General features: G+C 38.5%; 1 protein-coding gene across 1 annotated transcript in view; it reads left to right on the top strand.

The window, feature by feature from the left end:
* The window catches only part of LOC131432092 (elongation of very long chain fatty acids protein 7-like), a 54,897-nt gene extending 35,836 nt beyond the window's left edge, over nucleotides 1-19,061 (top strand). Inside the window, exons 2-8 of the mRNA XM_058598166.1 lie at nucleotides 1,698-1,838; nucleotides 15,964-16,071; nucleotides 16,213-16,293; nucleotides 16,361-16,523; nucleotides 17,126-17,262; nucleotides 17,327-17,482; nucleotides 17,730-19,061. Of these exons, the coding sequence (XP_058454149.1) occupies nucleotides 1,698-1,838; nucleotides 15,964-16,071; nucleotides 16,213-16,293; nucleotides 16,361-16,523; nucleotides 17,126-17,262; nucleotides 17,327-17,482; nucleotides 17,730-17,927 (984 nt within the window). The 3' untranslated portion in view covers nucleotides 17,928-19,061. The remainder of the gene's footprint in view (nucleotides 1-1,697; nucleotides 1,839-15,963; nucleotides 16,072-16,212; nucleotides 16,294-16,360; nucleotides 16,524-17,125; nucleotides 17,263-17,326; nucleotides 17,483-17,729) is intronic.
* Nucleotides 19,062-20,284: the final 1,223 nt, after the last annotated feature.

Here is a 20,284-nt window from a genome sequence, read left to right as displayed (position 1 = left end):
TCAGTAGGGGCGTATGAGTGAAATTGTGCAACCGGTGTTGTTCGATTCTCACCGATGTGTACGCACCTTCGTCGACATTGCTGCTTTTTTTTATTGCCCGGCAAAATCATCTCCGTAATTTTTTTTCCTTATTAGCGGCAATTAACTTTTCTTCTGAATTTCGCTACTGAATGTTAGGCGGCAAACTGCATTCCACTCGCCAGCGAGATGATTTGTCATAGCCTACTGTACGAAGCGAGTGTTTTTTTGCAACTTTTTGCAGTGTCAGATTGTCATCAAATCGATCGGATATTTATATCGGTGTAGTGTCGAAATGATTTTCCGAAATTGACCAAATCACTTTCGTATATGATTTGATGGACTGAACAAAGTATTTTCGAATAAAACAACAACAAAAGGCATCAAAAATCGACGTTCAACTCGGATGGGAAATAAAATCCCAAACAAACAAAACCAGATAAATTTCCCAAGTTCCCGGGTTATTCCTGACAAACGTTACGTCCCTAGAACGCCACTTGAAACTTTATATTCAAATCCAGTTCCGGCTTTGACCAATCCCGGTTCAAGTCTCGAGCAGCAAAGAAGAAGCACAAGAGAACAATTGATTGTATTTATTGTTTCGCTGCTATTCACAAATCACAAAGCGTTTCTTTCAAAACACTCCGTTGCCGTGAGCATGGATGCGATGTTTCTCACCGCCTATCATCAAAAAAGAATCATCCATCAAAACGACGCTGAGAACGATGTCGTCAAATCTGCGATAAGTCTAGAGAACTCGGATACCACTGAAGAAGTGTTCCTCTGAACGGATTATTTCGATGGTCCAATGACGGAAACTAGTTTTCGAAAAAAAAACAAAGAAACTGTTCACCGAATGGCCTTTTACTCGGGTTGTTTTGATCTGAAGTGAGACCGCTGCCGGTAATTGCGTTTGGTGGGATGTTGTCTGGCATTCTGGGGTGAGACTAATCGCTGTTTGAAGTTTATCTATTTTAAAGTTCTCAGTAAAAAAAAACCAACGACACTTTGGTACAAAATGTATTTTGGAAATAACATAAACTTAACGTCTGCTTAGCGGTTCATGTTGAACTGCCAATGCACTAATAAGTTGAAGATAAGTTAACACTAATAAGTTAATAGTTATGTGCTCACTCTTTTCTTAAAGTCGTTAATTGATTGAAAACTCTCGTCGAAAACGTCGATTCTGGAAAAAAATTAGACCTCTTCCGAAAACTACAGGAGTACCTCTCTGACAGACAATCCGTTACACGCTTATCCTAGAATACGAAGTGACGCTTTCGTCACCGAAATTCCCAATAAAACCCGCTTTTCGAACCCGTCACGATGACTGAACAGAAAATGGAAGCAATATATTGCTATTTTCGAACACAAAACCATTTCTCATATATTTCAAAATACAACGATTCGATCTAAACCCTCACCCACTCACCATCGATTTCCAAGTTTAGCCCGTCGATTATGAGTCACGTTAATACGGAGGAGAGATTCGCGTGCTAATGATCTGAGCAAATTTGAAATTTAACGTTCTGACACAAGCGAAAGCAGTGCAGTTATGTTTGTCTCTGAACTTGCGCAAATTCACCCGTTGACGTTTTTTTTTTTGACATGGCCAACAGAGTTGCAAGCTCGGGTGTCAGATTTATTTCATTAACATTATTCTCTTTTATTTTTTATAGATGGATCTCATAAACAACTTCTACGGTGGATGGCGGCACCTAATGGACGACCTGTCCGACCCCCGAACCAAAGACTGGCCCCTGATGAGTTCACCGTTTCCCACCATTGCCATCAGTTTGTCCTACGCATATTTCGTTAAGGTAAGTGTCACTACTGACATTTTTCGCATTGAATTTTATCTGGAAATATTCCACAGAGGAAAATTTTAACGATCTGTAGAAGTTTCTTGTTGAGCTGCAGTCCTTGTTATGAGTACCTTGAAATGTTAACTGACTAAGCGCCATTCTTGCCGATTCAATACAATCACTTCTCCTGATACCGTGTGGTGCTGCTGACAGATCACCAGCGGCAAGGCAAAGTGAAAGAATAGTGCAGTAGAATTCCTTTCATCTCCTGGTTCGATGTTTATCTTGTCAACAATCTACCGGCATCGAGGCTTATGTTTGCTGGCATCACAGTTGTTTGTGTTCAAAACCCGTCAGATGAATAACGTCCAAATAAAAATGATCTATTTTTAAACAAAAGTTCAACATGTATGAACAATGTTAAGTGAGGCAAATTAAACGAAAGCACTATTAGAAAACAGTCGATCAATTCGGAAAAAAGTCTGACACAAATTTCTTGGACGAAACACATTGGCCGTGTTTCTTACTGGGATCCTACTGAGCCTACTGATCGCAGTAGGCCGGCTACTAGATCAGAATTTTTCCATCTACCTTTTGTTTACATTTACTGAGTTTTTTTTTCTGCAACTTTCACAAAATGTGGTGACACTGAAAAATAAAACCAGGGATTGAGTTTTTTTTTCTGTTCTCAAACAGGACAGACTCGTTATACGGTGTTGTCGATGATGAATTGTCGAATCCATCTGCGTTCTGCTTTGAAAAATCGTTCCAAGTTCAAGCCAATCAGTTCAATGTCAATTGTGCAGCTTTAGATACAATCTACTGCGGTGAAGGAAACGACTTTTACTTTGCTTCTGTTAATTAGGAATTGATTTTTTTCATCTCTCTCTCGGATCAAGTCACTGATTCGTCGCGGTAATTTGAAGGGCCTTGGTAGGGAAAAAAATTTAATTGGTTCCTTAATTTACACGTCGTTAAGTCATCATTGATGCAACGTAAACGAAACGCAAAAAACCAAAAACTGATTTTTTGTCATTCACTTCTTGAGCCAGAGAGATTCTGCCCATAACACATGGATCAATAAGTCCCGAGACTAACAATGGAAACAACATTTTTTTTGCAAAGTTTTTTTTATTCATCAACATAACCTTTTAGGGTGATACAATGGCTCTAACATTTTTCCAATTTTTCAATACCATGTTTATAAAAAAAATTATCTTTCGCTTCAAAATAAGCTTCAGTTTCAGCGATGACCTGGAGCATTTTTTTAAGATCAGCAAAGAGCCAGTAGTCACTGGGGGCTAAATCTGGCGAGTAAGGAGGGTGGGGAAGCAGATCAAAGCCCAATTCGTTAAATTTCGCCATTATTTTCATTGACTTGTGCCAGGGTGCATTGCAGCAATCGCGGCACCCACTTGGAAAAAACCTTTTTCATGCTAAATTTTTCATGAAGGATAGTAAATACACTTCCATATGATATCTGTGTCATCTCAGCAATCTCACGGAGCTTCACTTTACGATCTTTCATTATAATTTTTGTCACTTCACTCACATTTTCCGGTGTAACGGCTTCCACAGGTCTATCCGAGCGTTCCGCGTCATTTGTGTCGGTACGACCACGTTTAAACTCGGCGAACCACCGACAAATCGTTGCTTTTGATGGACAAGAGTCGGGATAACATTTTTCAATCCATTGTTTCGCTTGCACGGTGTTTTTACCCATTAAAAAACAATGTTTTATCAAAACACGAAACTCGGTTTTTTCCATTTTTTAAACAAACTATAAAACGACTTTACTCCAACCTCGATAACTCAGCTATTTCTGGTCGGATCTACTTAAAATTTTGACCCGTTTCAAGCAAAGGTTAGTACTCTAGAAAGGCGTGGTTACTGGTTTACTACGAGCGCCATCTCTGCTTTAGTCTCGGGACTTATTGATCCATGTGTTACGTTGTTAAGGTACTGGGAATCGAACCTAGATAGGTTTGACTGTCTTTCCTATCAAGCTATGTTCGTTCCCAGAAATTGAATGTGTTATAATTCCAAGAGAATTGATATTGCAAATAATAATTTCCGTTGTTGCATTTAATTTCAATGCGAAGAAGGGCCAAAAAATCGATGATCATAGTTCATGTATAATTTTGCTAAAATATGCAATTTGGACGGATCAGTAAATTTAGTTATATTAAAAAAATATGAAAATGAAAGGTTTTTGCCTTTGACTCTTCCATTTTATCATGTTATGGTATTTTTATTATTACACAATATCGATATTTTGAAGAGCAGTTAGTAGATTTACAGTCTGTTCCACTAGAAAAGAGGCAAGGTTTGGAGAATAGATTTGAAAATGTGGCAATCTCACGATCGGTCTGATATAATACAATTGCTTTTTTACCTCAGTGTTGCTTGAATATAAAGCTGCCCCTACTCGAGACAATATTATTGTCAATACAAGGAGTATTGACAATACTTTTGATCGTGTGATGGAAACTTCATTGGATTGACGAAAATATTGTCAAAAAATCAAAACTGCTCATCAATCCTACAATACTTTCTCTCCAGAGAAGAAACAGTTAAATATGTACAAACCCCTTTTCTCTCAACGTTTCAATATTCAGTTGCAATATTTTAAACTCCAAACGCTTGATTTTTTCGAAAAGCGCGGACTCGAGTTACCAAGCCAATTGGATTGACGGTATTGACAATACTTTGGATTGACAATAATATTGTCACGTGTAAGGGCCGCTTAAAAGCTTCGAGGCTATTATTTCAATACACTCATTCAAAAGAACCGAAGAGATTCGCTGAGAATTTGATGAAAAGAAACAAAAAGACATAAACTGTTGATGCCTTTTCCTGAATTAACATAAACTTAGCTAAGCACCTATTATCGAGGATAATGCAAATAGGCGAATAATTGGCTCCTAATGATTGGCTCCTATTTATTTTTTCGACAATTTCCCTAAGTTCATATGAAGTTAACGAAGCTCCTCTTCTAAATAAGCTTGAGAACAAATCGAAACTCAGTGGATAATTTGTTACTAATGAGGTGCTAATTAGTTACGTAAATTTTGAATTTGTTTCTCAATTTTTTCGAGTACTTCGCTAAGCTCATATGAAGCTAACGAAACACCACTCCTAAAAAGCTTAAAATGAAATCGAATCCCAATGAATAGTTTGTTGCAAATTAGTTACTAATTAGCTACGGTTATTTTTTAATTTGTTGCACAAATTTTTACTCGGTTTCGATTTGTTTTCAAACTTATTTAGGAGAGTTCTGCGTTAACTTCATATGAGCTTAGCGAAGTACTAAAAAAAAACAGTGCAACAATTCAAAATTACCATAACTAATTACCAACAAACTATCCACTGGCTTTCGATTTGTTTTCAAGTTTATTTAGCAGGGGTGCTTCGTTAACTTCATATAAACTTAGCGACGTAATAAAAAAAAATATAAAAAATAAGCAACAAACTCAAGATTACCGTAACTGTAACAATGGAAAACAAATCAAAACTCAATAGTTTGTTGCAAATTAGTTACGATAAATTTGAATTTGTTGGTCAAATTTCCATTCGGCTTCGATTTATTTTTAAGCTTATTTAACTAGGGTGTTTCGTTAACTTCATATGAACTTGGCAAAGTACTCAAAAAAAAAAAATAGCACCAAATTCAAAATTACCGTTATTAATTAATAACTAATTAGCAAGAAATTTTTCACCCATTTGCGTTATCATCGGCGATAGGTGCTTCGCAAAGTTCATGTTCATCTTTCCTGATTGTGGGAAAACAAAATCGACGTCCGAATAATTTGAAAAGCGATGAAGTTATTGTTTGCGAAAAGCCCTACTCTGCGTCTACGTGAAGCCAAGTTCAAACTTACCAGCAAAAAAAAATTCATGCCTGCCAGGCACGTTCACTACAAGCAGAGCCGGAAATTGTCATGTATTTTCAATGAACAATCAACAACTATAAAATGTGGCTGAAATTTAATAAAGACTGTCCCAGAAAGTATAGACGCACTTTGATTTCGCTGTAAATAATTCACAAGTATTAGATATTCAAATTTTATTCGATATACTGATAATATTAGACTACAACAACAGAATATTATTCTCAACATTTGCTACTTAGCCATTGTAAACGAGCTGGCGCACCTTCTTGCGAACTTTCCTCTTTAAATTCCGTACAGACTTCTTGGCGACAAGTTTTGACACTTTTTTCCAATCTTTTTCGAACTGTTGAATGGTTTCGGCTGTCAAGACATGTTTCCTAAGATGTGCTTTCGTGAATGCCCAAAATTCCTCAATTGGTCGAAGTTGTAGGCAATTTGGTGGATTCATGTCTTTTGGGACGAAAGTGACATTTTTGGTAGTATACCATTCTATCGATGGTTTCGAGTAGTGGCAAGAAGCAAGATCTGGCCAGAAGACAACAGGATCCTTGTGGCTTCGAATCATGGGTAGAAGTCCTTTTTGTAAACATTTCTTGATGTATATTTCGATGTTCATTGAAGCAGTGGTGATGAAGGGTTTCGAAATCTTACCGCAGCTACAAATTGCTTGCCAGACCATAACTTTCTTACCAAATTTTCCGATGTCTCGGACTGGTTTAAAACTTGCCCTTCTCGCACCGTATAATATTGTGGTCCAAGGCAACGATTTGTAATCGAGTTCCACGTAGGTTCCAACTGAAACCTCCATCTTTTGCTTGAACGCCTTCAGTATACGTTCTTCCAACTGAGGGTTAGCAGGACCTTTTTTCGACCCGTTTTCGGTTTATCCTCAAAGGTGGTATCCTCACCGAACTTCCTGATTGCATTTCGCACGGCTTTTTCACTTACTCCTTCCATTTTTGCTATCTTTCTCAGTGACAGTCCGCGTTCTGTGTACCATTTCTACACAGAATTTTCGACGTTGTTCTGCTGAAAGTACACGCATTTCGAAACAAACTAATGAAAACGAATAAACAACTGCACAAGTGGTTAGAGAAGAGTGTAAACAACAGGACGCAGCCATAAAAATTGACAGATTCTGAATCATTGCGAAATGGCAGCGGTTGTTGGTTGCGTCCATACTTTCTGGGATAGTCTTTATAACAAAGTTATCACACTACTATCTACTATTGCAAAATTAAATAAATTCTGGAGAACTCTAACGAATTTTTCTGCTGAAACAGGGATAACAATTCCGGTTTGATTTAACCAATGGTTTTTTGAAACAACCAATATTTGTTTGGAGCGGGTCAGGGTCATTTCAACGACAACCATTTCGTCGAATACCATTTCATCGAATAAAATTTCACCGAATGATATTTTTCCGAAAACAATTTCGCCGAAAAGGTCATTTCACCGAAAGTCGTTTCGCCGAAAGGTTCATTTCACCGAAAGCCGTTTCGCCGAAAGGGGCATTTCGTCGAAAAACGTTTCGCTAAATTGATTCGAAAGCCATTTCGCCGAAATGGTAATTTTGCCGAATGCGAATTGTTTTAAAGCTTATTGCAATATTGTACCTTGGTAGTTTCGTCGAATTGTCCAAATATCTCAAGGTCGTAATTGAAATTGATTCAAGAGAAAGACAAATGGAAGATGATAGTGTTTACGCCCGTTGTTTTGACCCACAAGCGTACTTCTGAAATATCTCATATTTAATAAATTAAATAATTCATTTTCCTGTTTTTAATTCAGAAAGTCTTAAATATATTTTTTTTTATTGGTTCAAAATCCTCAGAACGGAATTCCCAAGAAAACTTATTGACTTTATTTGTTACTAAACATCAAAGCATTTGCTTTAATGTATCCCCCAGGCGTGATAATAGCGGTATTTTCCGTTAACTGAGTGCAAGTGAAAAACATATCTAATACGGCTTCGACACATCGTCTTTGTTCATGTGCAAAGAAGCCTAGCTTCCACCGCCTCTGATTTCGATTTTGGATAAATAGCCAGAATTGGTAGTTTTCTAATTAATAATGTGAGTTACCTTTTCGGTGAAATGTTCCTTTCTGCAAAACGACTTTCGATTGAATGGCTCATTCGATGAAATGACCTGCTCCCGTTTTGGAACATCACCTAGAAAAACTGGTGTAAATTTAAGTCTTCTTACATAGACATGTCTCGTAAAAAATCGAAATAAAATATCTCCTTTTTATAGCATATCACAAACATATTTATTGCATTCTGGCATAATTTGTAGTGCTGACACATGTAAATTTATAGCTTGAAAAGCGGCTGATGTTTGACACATATTGTTGAAACATTCTTGTAAAATTTAGTCATTTTACATATCACGTTCTTATGAATTATTATGTCATGTCATGTCAGGTTGAACTTAGACTTTACGTCGACTCAGCGGATGTCATTAGAAGTCCTACATAAACTGCTAATACACCGAGGAACCGAAGACGAAACGCAAGACAAATGATAGGTGTACCGTGACCATTCTGGAAGCAAAGTGTTCAATTATGTCTCTGCATTCCTAACCCATCTTTTGTTGCGTGCAATTTCTACTGGTCTGTTTTTCGTTCTTGTAAATGTGAAAGAAAAAACTGGAAAAAATATATCTTCGAGCAGGATTCGAACATGTGTTCTTCCGGTCGACAGTGAGGTGAATTTTTACTCGGGGTCGGGAATCGAGTCCCGATAGACTGTATGCATTAAAGAATCAGTTTCACTTTGCGTTGAATGATCCAATCAGGTTGTAATTTATTCGTTTTTGTGTGTTTTGAGGTCACAGCTAATTTAAAGGTGCAATATGAACAATACAAAGGCAATCAATGAAAAGCTTGATTCCAACCCAGGAACCATTCGATGTCCAATTAGAATTCGAATTCAGCGACATTCGTAGACACCAGTAGTGATCACTCAATCATCTCATCCGATGACACCGTGTGCTGCAACTTGCAGCAACTATTTCACTACTGTGCAACAAAAGCTTCTCAATGAATGAAGTAGAATCAAATCAATCAAATCGCCGCCGTCGTTGATTGATGATTGTCGTCGTTTGAATTAATTTCTGTCTAGGGTGTTGAAATCGGAATTGAGTCCGATTGTAATTAAACACATTGCAATATTTTTAGGTTAGTTTGAAATTATAAAATGCCGTTAACAGAGTTAAAGTACGCAAGATATGTAATAGCAAGTCTGACAGCATCATTCAAACTGAATTTAGTCGAATTCAATCTGATTCCGAAACGTACTCCGACAAATTGTTTTGCTTTGTGTCGGAATTCATTTCGACATCCCGGAAGGGAAATCGGAACCGGTACCATGAACTCGAGTCCTTGCATCGACTCAAAGGTTCACGATTCGGAAGAGTCATTCAAATTTCGGGTGCTAATTTAAGCTAATTTCTCTCTGTCTCACACCTACGGAAGTACGTCGTCCGTCACGTTGCAACCTTCACTGTTGGGAACCAAAACTACCAAAACTGTGACAGTTAAATCAACCGATAACCAATAACGGTGGTGAAGAGCCACCTGACGCTGCGACGAGTCAAACGACAAGGTGACAACTTACTTTGAAAGGAAATGACCAACTGGAGACCGCGTCATTAGCGTCCGTTATTTGATGAACGCATCATTGATGGTGAAGGATTTCACCATCAAGCTGATTGACGTTTTGCATTTCGAGACAAAATAGTAGGCTGTGGAGGCAATTAAGAAGTGATGAATGAAGAATTAGTCAATGGGGTGAAGCCATAAGTAACATATTTTGCAGGGTGTTGATTGAGGTGTGAGGCTTGTAATTGATTTCAGCTTGAATGCATTGAGTCAGAGTTGGGTTTTTGCGTAATGCGGTACTGTCCAGATGGCCCGATCGAGACAAGGCTTGCGAAAATCAAATTTTGAAATTTCAATATTTTCTCATAAGCTCGTGTCAGTGACAAAAACTTTTCTTTCAAATTTCCAAAAAACATAAATTGAAAAACGAATTATTTACGGATCTCATTTTAGCACAGCAGGTAGCATACTTTTAAGTTAGGCAGGAGCTGTTGGATGTATTGGTCTGTCGGAATTCTTGCGCCTATTATTCAAATTAGTTTGAGTCGACTATCTGCGTTAGCCTGTGGGAACACCTGTTTCGCATAAACAAATTGAATGAATTTAAAATAACCGAATAAATCAGTTGATACGAACCGGATACCGTCCTTAGAACGAAACATTCACTTGCTTATACGCCGAAGTAAAGACAATTTTTGAAACAGTTTCTGTAAATTGTGATATCCTGAGTTTCGTAATATATTCAATGAGTTTGGGTATGATTATGTTAGAGTGTAATCGGTGGAGACGAATTTGTGGAAATGAGCAATAACAGGGAGAGGAGTCCTAACAACAGAGATTTACATTTATACCGTTTTCGTATATTGATCAGAGCAGCCCGAAAGCTGACCCAGAGTCGCCCAAACAACGTTTAATATGTTTGTTTTAGTAACCTGAGGTCGCTCTAGATCGGACTCCAATCGCGTAGTTTCGCTCTGAAATTTTTCTCGGGTCGCACCACGCATCCATGCAAGTTTGTTTATTTTTTCTTTTTTTCATGAGTTGTTGTTTAGGGCGCGTACCACGTGTTCGTTTTACTCGGAGTCAGAGTCGCCCGCGTCTAGGTTCAAAAACGAAAACGGTATTAGATTCGTATCTACGATTAGGAGTCATCCCAATAAGAGAAAATATCTTTAAAAATTTATCACAGAAGTAGAAGACACTTTTGTCTTTCTCATAAAGAAAGGCTATGCAATCACTGTGAAACCCGACTCGGAGGCAGAGATGTCTATCTCCTCTGTGTGACGAAGAGCAAGCAAAATTTCTCCCCTCGCACTGACAACTTCAACGAGAGCTCTTCTCTTTCACATTTATACACCACTGTTGTGTAAGTGTGCACGCATCATAAGTGCGTTTGTTTATTTCCTTTTACCTCTTCCACTGAATCGCACCAAAGTGCTAGAGCATTAGCTAATAAATTCTCTGAGGTGGATGCAGATACTTTCACAGAGGTGTACACGCCGGTGAGCACTCTGCTGTATGGTTTTCGTAGATGAAGCGTGGACACGCAAAATCAGCAAAATAAAACAATTTATCGTAAAATTTTCGGTTTTCCTTGCAAATTTTTCATAGCAAGGGCAGATCTACTCGCTATTAATTGAAGTTCACAGAAGTGTTCGCTCACAATCACGCGCCAGTGGTCACTTGGGTGTATTTAGACGAGAGCGCGTGTGAGCGATTCATGCGAAGAGAATGTGTTTCACTCGCTCCAGCTGCTTTAACCACAAGCACACACTCAAATGCTGTCTATTCGACACTGAGAAGAAGTGCGCTTTCCTCTTTGTGCGGTGCTTCGTTTTTTTCATCCTCGGTGTGGCAAAAATCTGACTCTAGCGTGTATAACTCTGGTGAAATGCCATCTCTGCTCGGAGGACCGAGTGTCACATATTATTAGGATCAGATCGTCGAAAACGCAAAATGTCTGTGTGTGTAACATTTTTGTGAACTTATTTTTCTTGAAGAGCTGAGTCGATTTCAACGATTCTAATGAAAGGTCTTGTAGTCCCATACAAAAATCCATGAATTTTATCCGGATTCGACTTCCGAATGTGGATTGGAAAGGCATTCTATGAAAAAAAAATCCTGATTTTTTTCAGATCCGGCTTTCGGTTCTGGAATTACAGGGTGATAAGTACAAATGTTTCAATATCAAAAGTGGATTCTTCAAAGCTGGTTAGCAAAATCTTCTTATTTTGCAGATTTTGATGGCCAAACATTTGAAAAAAAATCCAACCTTTATTTGAAAGACTATTCAACGAACATATAAATTATGTTAAGCTGTGCTAAATCTATTCCATTATGTAGGTTTGGCTACTTTCCGATTCCGAAATTATAGGGAGAAGGATGGCTGTACATCGAACCTTAACACTCAGAAACTCGATTAAACTGTAATCGAATAATTTGAAAACTATTCGATTATTGAATAAAGGAGTAATTCGAAACTTCCGACATCCCTGATCCGGAGCAGAATAGCCAACTTTTTGATTTGTTTTTAAATTCTGTATTTGGCGAAAAAAAAACAATCTGTACAACATCTATCTCGAAAAATCGATTGAAGGCGGACTGGTTTTGAAAGCAAAAAAGGTCGAACCACCTGGTTCAACACTATGCAACCGAACACAAAAATTTGATAATCGGTAATTTAAGAAAACATATCCGTGTTACTGTATCGAGAACAAAAATCGGTATAAATACCATTAAATCGGTATAGTTGGCAGCGCTGATCCGAAGTGAAAAAAAAATTAACGGCCAAAGTCTACTGCGATGGAGTGATTCGGTCCAAGCAATCAAAAATTAACTGCGCATGTGCTGCTTGAAAAATAATGTTGTTTTTGAAAGTACGTTGGAATGCCGAAAAAAAATTTCCTCAGACACTGTGAGTCATATTATAATTGTATTTCAAGGCGATTTACATCCCAGGACAATTACTCATTATGTTTAGTAGTGTGTAAGCAGTGCAGTTGCTCTTTGACGATAATTTTCGAAATACATAATATTTAAAAATTTATTAGGAAAAGTCACCGAAAATGTCGAATCAGTTCCAAACAGTTCCGCTAAACTCGAATGTCAAGATTCCGGTTGAAACAATTTTCTATCTGAAATGGTTGTTTATTTTTTGCCACTGACGATGACTGTGGGAATAATTCATAAATTGGAAAATTTCTAATGATATTTACCCGTAGACGAGCTGGAACGAATTGATCCCGTCGTACAAATATCACACTTGAGGATCAATTTCGTTTCAACTCGATCAAAGTAACCGTCACGGAAGCTTGAAAAGCAGATCAAACATAAATATTTATCAATCGGACGCGGCCCTTAATCCTATGATCTTCGCTCTGCGGAGTCGCAAAAATAAACTGAGCTCCGAACCGAAAGAGCTTCCCATGTCCTCGAACTGACCCCGTGCGGCACCGACAATGGAGCAGTTAAACAAATTCAAACGGTACTAAAATTTAGTCAATCCCATCAAGCATCCATTAATTAATTGTCTTCGGTGTACCAACGGACAAACCGCGCGGACCCACCGGGGCTTGGGAAATGCGTTTTAATTCAATCCACTCGAATGTTTTTTTGTTGATCATTTAATTACTGGCAAATCAGATACGGGCGGAATATTCTGATTCGTCGGTGTCGGTTTCAGCTTTCAGCCAAGACCTTGATTCGATTGGATTGAGAGATTTTTCCATGCCTTACAAATTTATTCTGGCTCCCAGACGGGTTCGTTGCTTCAGAGATACGTGAGATTTCGCACGATTCGGAGATAACAGAAGGAACAGAAAACCGGAACGATGAGGATTTGTTCTCCTAGTTGAATTAGATATTCCGGAATCGAGTAGGAATTAATTATGAATGAATTTCGGTTTATATAATCCAGATAGTCGGCTCAGGCTGCTTCAGTTGAGTGGGAATTTATTCAAAAATTAGAATCGATTCCGGATCCTTTTGACTGGGATCGAAAGATGACCTTTGAAATTCGTATTTCGTTTTTGCTACACTGTTCTCCGTGAAGATCGATTTGTTTTATTTGATCATCAGTGTTCGAATGGAGAGCATAATCGTTAGGTCATCCGAACACGTGCGAATCAATTCAAATTAACACTCAACTGCTATATTTATCAGTGTCGGGAAGTTTTTTTTTTATCGCATTGTGTCACTGATCTTTGACTAGGTAGTTAAGTTTCAAGATCTGTTGCAACCGATTCGGGGCGACCATGAACTTCGTACAATATTGGCTAAAGAAACCAGTTTTTCCGTTGGGTTAACGAACTTTGAAGCATCTAATATTTGAACGGAAGAAATAAAATCTATCTCGGGATTTTTTGTTGTTGTATGAAACAAAACAAATAAGTCAATCAAATCTGACTCAAACTTTACAAGGTTCTCATGAAAAGTAGAATGAGTAGAATGAGTAGAGTAGATCTCAGTTCTTTGTCCGCAGCTGCATATCACTTGGCAAATCAGATTTTTTTTCAACGAAACTTTAAGCAAATACGAATTTATATCTCTTGGAGGAGGCATCTTCTAAAGCCGTGGCCGTAACTATCAATTAGTAACTATCAGCTCAGTTATTACCTTTACCTTTCTCATAAAAAACTTTGAAATCCGACTTGTGAATTGAAGCCTGGAGGGCCGAGTATCATATGCCGTTCGAATCCGATCGTCGAGATAGGAAAATATTCGTGCGCAAAGGTAATTAGGTTGGTTTTAATTTTTTATGCACTCACTTTTCTCGGAGATGTTTGGACAAACTTGAATCATCCTGAAATCGAATCAAATATCTCAGAATTGCATAAAACTTTGTGATCTGGTTTCAGTTTCGAACAAATTTTTGCAAAGCATCGACTACCCAAATATTTTAGAATTACACGAAACGCTAAGAACTGGTGCTATCTCGAAAAAAAAACCTAGATGAAACGTTAGAAACTGGTGTTATCCTGAGAATTTTTTTTAAGAATTCCAACTCTGGGCTCAAAATATTTTTTATGAAACCTGCTCTGGGGCTTTTTAGAATCGATTTTTCATGCCAAATATTTTAGAATTACATGAAACGTTAAGATTTGATTTTTTCCCAATTTTTTTTGAAAAAAATCGACTCTGTGACTTTTTGAAATCGACATTTTTCCATGCAAAATATCTTAGATTTGCATAAAACGTTGAGATCTGGTGTTATCTCGAATTTTTTTGAAAGAAAATTTGGTGGTATCGAAATTTGTTCGATGTCAAAGAACTTAGAAGTCCCAACCCCCCGCTCATTGGGTGAGAAAACTTTTCTGGCCCGAAGAGACGAATGACCCAAGGTAACATCTATGAGTAAACCAAAAACAATATCTTAGATTTGCATAAAACGTTGAGATCTAGTGTTATCTTGAAAAAAATTTTTTTTTTAAATTGACTCTAGAACTTCTATAAATCGATTTGTTATGCAAATATCTTAGAATTCCATGAATCCTTGAGATCTGGTGTTATCTTAGAACTTTTTTTGTAAATATCGGCTCTGGGACTTCCCGAAATCGAATTTTCTATTAAATGGTAAGTAGAATTCTATGAAGCTTTGAGATTTCGTGCTAACCCGAAAAACTTTTTTTTTGTTTATGCCCAAATATATTAGAATTGCATGAAACATTGAGATCTGGTCTGGCAAACCGAGTCTGATTGGGAAATCTCTTTTCTTTTCCAAATCCAACAGTCGATTTGAAAAAAAATTGTTTCTAGTTACCACCAGATCTTGAAATTTACTATACTTCTTAAATATTTCCCATCCAATATAAAATTCGATTACGGGAAGTCCCAGAGCCGATTTTTTTCAAAATTCATCTGTGGGAGATATACTTTTTTACTTATTTTTGACTTTTTTTTATTAGATAGATATTTACTTCACTCACGGCGCTCTTGCTGTCTCCGAAACCGAAAGCGAATGAATTGTAGGTTCCCAGGGCACTCGATCTTCCACGGTCCACCATTTTCCAGTCTCTCCGTACTTCCATAGGTCTGCTCTGCGTCAACATCTTCCTCCAGGTTCGCAACTGAGCATCACCTAGGCCATTCTCTCTTCCGGCATTCTTGCTACATGTCAAGCCCACTACAGTCTGCCGTATTTTATTAGCTTTCCGATGTCAGCATGTTTGTTTTCCTGGTACCCTATTTTCCATTCTCTAATTTGCCGTCGAGTATTGAACGCAGGATGTGTCTCTCAAGCACGCTGAGTACTTGAAAATCTGTATCAACAACTATTAAATGTCAACGACTTGTGAGAAGAAAGTTTTTAAACGCGTCTTCTAGTTGCGGGGTTTCAGTTCCTTGCAACTAATATCCACCTCGGATCCAACACTGTTGGCACTGTCTTGTTCTCTTCCAACCGTCATGTTCTTTAACTTTGTGGTGTTTTGTACCGAAAGATATAAAGTTCTCTTCCACAACTCTACGATCGACAGCAATAATATCAATGTCGCCCGAAAAAAACCAAGACGCTAGTTTGGAACGTGTCCAAAAGCTTCTTATTATACAAACCAGTATAGGCTAGAATATAAATTCAGATAAAATTCCGTCAAAAACTCAATTCAGATGAACCACTTGGTAACCCAGTTTAATTTTTATTTGTCCAGGTTCTTGGTCCCCGATTAATGGAAAACCGAAAGCCGTTCGAACTGCGACGGGTGCTGATCGTGTACAACGCCATCCAAGTGGTGTTCAGTGCGTGGCTCTTCAGTGAGGTAGGTTATGATCGCGAAAGGTTGACCTCAGCATTTCGTAATTGCAAAAGATCCGGTTTTCGATGAATGAAAATCGCATGTAGGGTTTACAATAATTAATACGATAATCGATCCATTTTTTTCCTTCTTCTTTTTGTACAGGCCTGCCTGGCTGGTTGGTTAACCCATTATAGTTACCGATGTCAACCGGTGGACTACTCCCGATCGCCGATGGCTATGCGGGTAAGTTTTCTTGGAAGCATGACATCACCGACAAAACGAAACGCTCAAACTTCTTAATATTTCTCAGATGGCATCCGGTTGCTGGTGGTACTTCTTCTCCAAGTTCACGGAATTCTTCGATACGCTGTTCTTCGTCATGCGAAAACGCTACGATCAGGTTTCGACACTGCACGTGATCCATCACGGTATCATGCCGGTTTCGGTATGGTGGGGAGTTAAGTTCACCCCAGGTTAGTTAGTGGGCCACTTGGCAAAACTCCGCGGTGACCATGGACCAGTTTCGGAATTGCAGAGCAGATATTTTGCATCCTCGCTGAATTTTAGCACTTCACAATCACACCCCAAACACATATCGTACCGTTGAAATGTCGCGCAGCTGTTCGAATGCGTTCAAACTGGAAGGTTTCTGGGTTAGATCACTTGACCCTATTCGGAATGGACATAAATTACTATCACCAAACCGGCTTCTCGTCGGCCGTTTGATATTAAAACATGCAGCCTAAGTCGCAATTTACCTTGCAGTCTTAGCACACATCTTCGAAGAAGAAAAAAAAATAGGACCGAGCAACGCCTTCACGCGATCATCTTCGATCGAGCTTTTACGTTGTTGGTTAAAATATCATTGGCAATTCCGAAACGTTGCCGTGGTGCTGCCGCGCATCGTCCAATGCCAAAACTGCCAATCGCGCTGTGAATAACCTTTTTCCTGCATCTTCTTGTTTTCGATCATACACCATCGTTGCCATCGCTGATCATTTGTCAACTAATTGGTATGATGTTAAAATAGTACCACTCATTTTTTCTTGTTCTTGTTTCTTGCCGCCCTCATTAGGTGGCCACAGTTCCTTCTTCGGCCTGCTGAACACATTCGTGCACATCGTGATGTACGGCTATTACCTGCTGGCTGCCATGGGTCCCAAGGTTCAGAAGTATCTCTGGTGGAAGAAGTATCTCACTCTGCTGCAGATGGTAAGTGTGAAACAGGATTCGTTTGTTTCGATTTGTGCACTGATTTCCCTTTGGCCGGCCGTAGGTACAATTCGTGCTGGTGATGCTGCATGCCTTCCAACTGCTGGTCTCGAACGAGTGCAACTATCCGATCGCATTTGCTTACTTCATCGGAGCTCACGCGGTTATGTTCTACTTCCTGTTTTCCAACTTTTACAAACGGGCCTACGCGACACGGAAGGTGAGTTCTCGATTGTTGTTGTTTTTTCGGTTAAAATTTCACTACCTAAAACAGTTACCACGCGGTAGGCGTTGATAACGCCTAAAGGTAGGCAACTGGCATTGCTCTGAATTTAGTTTGCACTGGAGGAAAGTTGCAGCCTAAACGCAGTAGAAATGTTTCCCGTTTGTTAATACACTTATTTGCCATTTAAAAGTACATATTCTTTAACAGTTCTCATTTCTATTCGTTTTCTTCTCATTCACAGCAAAAGGAAAAGGAAGACCAACTGCTGCTCAACAACGGAAATCTGGAATCGGAGCCAAACAAGAACATCGAACCGCACCTATCCACCTACCAGACGGCGAACGGAAAAACCAGCTTCTACCAGGCCGTGGGAAAAACGGTCGAGGATAGCTATTCCACCACACGGCACCGGGTTTACGTCGGTTCGGTTAACAACTAAGTCTAACGTCCCAACGATGGGTTTCTCCATTTCTTTCTGTTCCCTGTTGCGTGTGTTTGTAGACAGCGGTTTAGCTATAGTTATTCAAATTCAAAATCACCAGTACTTTGAAGCAGGAGGATCCGTAGACCACCCCCTAGTTTTAAATTCTTCTCATAGCAGAAAAAAAACAAGTACTGTTATAGGCACTAGGTTTCTTCTTCATATAAATGCAATTTAACCGAACTTAGATGGAGTCTAGCCACTTGGTATTGTAGTTTTTTTGTTGTTGTTGTTAAAGCACACACCCAAACTAATGAGAACAATTGTGTTAATTTTTACGACGGCTAAAAATAATGCAAGTTGCAAGTTTCGCGGCGATCCAAACCCTAGTTCTGGTCAAAGGGAGGAACACATCTTTTCTCCTTCGGTTTTGTGTTCCTGCCGAGAGAGACACACAGAAAGGATCCTCCTCCTATTTCCCTACGCGAAACATCCGTTCCTTAGGTCACATAGGAATTGCGTTTTCTACCCCCGCCCCTGGCATCCGTCTCTTTCCAACTTCTGTAGCGTATAGTAATTTAACTAGCCTGTAAGAAAGATGTAAGAGACTTGTAAATAGCCGATTAATAAGTAACGATAGCAATGTTCACGTATACTTTGAAGTGTTCCCCAAGCACAATGCAAGACAGAACATAATGTTTAGCATATTTAACGACGGTTCGTACCCCGTATGTGTAGGTTAAGCCAAAACTAATAGATCGATACTGGATCGATGATAGAATCTAAACTGCATTGTTGAGAAAAAAAACGTGAACGGTTCTAACAAAGCAAGAACATCAAATGTGATTTGTTTTAAAAGTAATAACCTTGCTTCAAACATGTTATATTTAAAAGATCAATTAAAAATGCGGAACAGGCTCTTTTGTCGATCCACGCTCGGAAACAAAACCCCCATTCGATACTACGATTGAATGCGAGTAGTATCCGGGTTCAGATGACAACATTTTTCTAGGTTATCAATTCAGATGTTATAAACAGAAATTGCACTCTAATTACTAGGTTTATTGTAGGATAAAGTTGATGAACACTGTGAAGAATTTTTTTGACAACAAAAACATAGTGCAATAAATGTTATATCAGTAAAACTTTGAACTGTGCAAATGTGTTTCTAGTATAGCAAAAATTACCATTCTCCTTTACCAAAATGCGAACGATCACCGAAAAATGTCCTTGTTCTGACTGTTCTCCTGACAATTGTTACTGTTATTACTACACGATAGGACACAAGCTTAGAAACTAAATGTGTTGGTAATCCGGAGGTTATGTTCTTTAATAAAATAAAATCAGACAACCGGGAAACGTTTAGAATGCGCATAAAACCAGAGTGCCAAAGACGGAACTGAAATGACGTGACAACGATTGGAAGCGTTTTTTTTCAAATCATTTCTAGCGCTAATTAGAATCTTATGTGAATTTCGAACTTAAATCCTTCTATTTGTCTATCAGGCGGACTTGGGAATTGATTCTTATAAATGTATATCAGATTGACATGGATCTGGATCTAGCAGCTATAGGCTGTATCAAGCATTCGTCTCCTTTTGACTCGGTCCATGGCAGTTCGTCGACAGCCTCTCAAGACACCGATCCCTTGTCGAACGCCCTCCAGTTGATGGATTCACCTTACTCGTTGCGCTCCTCTACTTTTTGTCCCAGCCGGTTCAGATTCTTGAGCCATTTTCACTGGACTGTCGGCCGACATCCTAATGACATACCCAGCCCATCATAGCATGATTGGCCAGATTGACATTGAAGTTTCAAATGTAATTGAATTTTCTATCGTGTTACTGCAAAAATCAGACCCTTTTATCGTCCAACTGCCGGATTTTTTTCTGATTAATTTTTTACTCCGTTCACCTAACACGCTAGGCACGGTGATTTTCTTCGAAATACCAGTATTTCTTCGCATTCGAACCAAATTCCCTAGGTAAATTGGTTCTTCTAAGCGCCTACAAATAGTTTCCAAAGAATTAATCATGATTTTCTTCAAATGAAACACATAATTCAGCAATCCAAAAAATAGTCCATATTAGTTTTATGTTTACTTAAATGTAAGGTAATGATTTACCAAAGATAAACTCAAGATCATAATATCCAACTTTTGGAACAGTAATCGTGAACCAGTAAGCTCAGTAATAATGTAATATTATTGACCCTTCGTTAATAAGCGTCGGCTAGCTGCGGAAAATGCCATGGAAACAATACAAGTTAGAAAGGAAGTAAACATTTGCTTACATTCGGCACATAATGATTTCTTGCTTCAAATGACTTTAAGGATTTGTGGATGAGACAATAACAAACTAAACAATAATTATAAA

This window comes from Malaya genurostris, chromosome 1 (assembly GCF_030247185.1).
Source record: "Malaya genurostris strain Urasoe2022 chromosome 1, Malgen_1.1, whole genome shotgun sequence".
NCBI lineage: Eukaryota > Metazoa > Arthropoda > Insecta > Diptera > Culicidae > Malaya > Malaya genurostris.
Note: the sequence above shows the minus strand (reverse complement) of the source record. Positions and strands in the feature narration are given on the sequence as shown.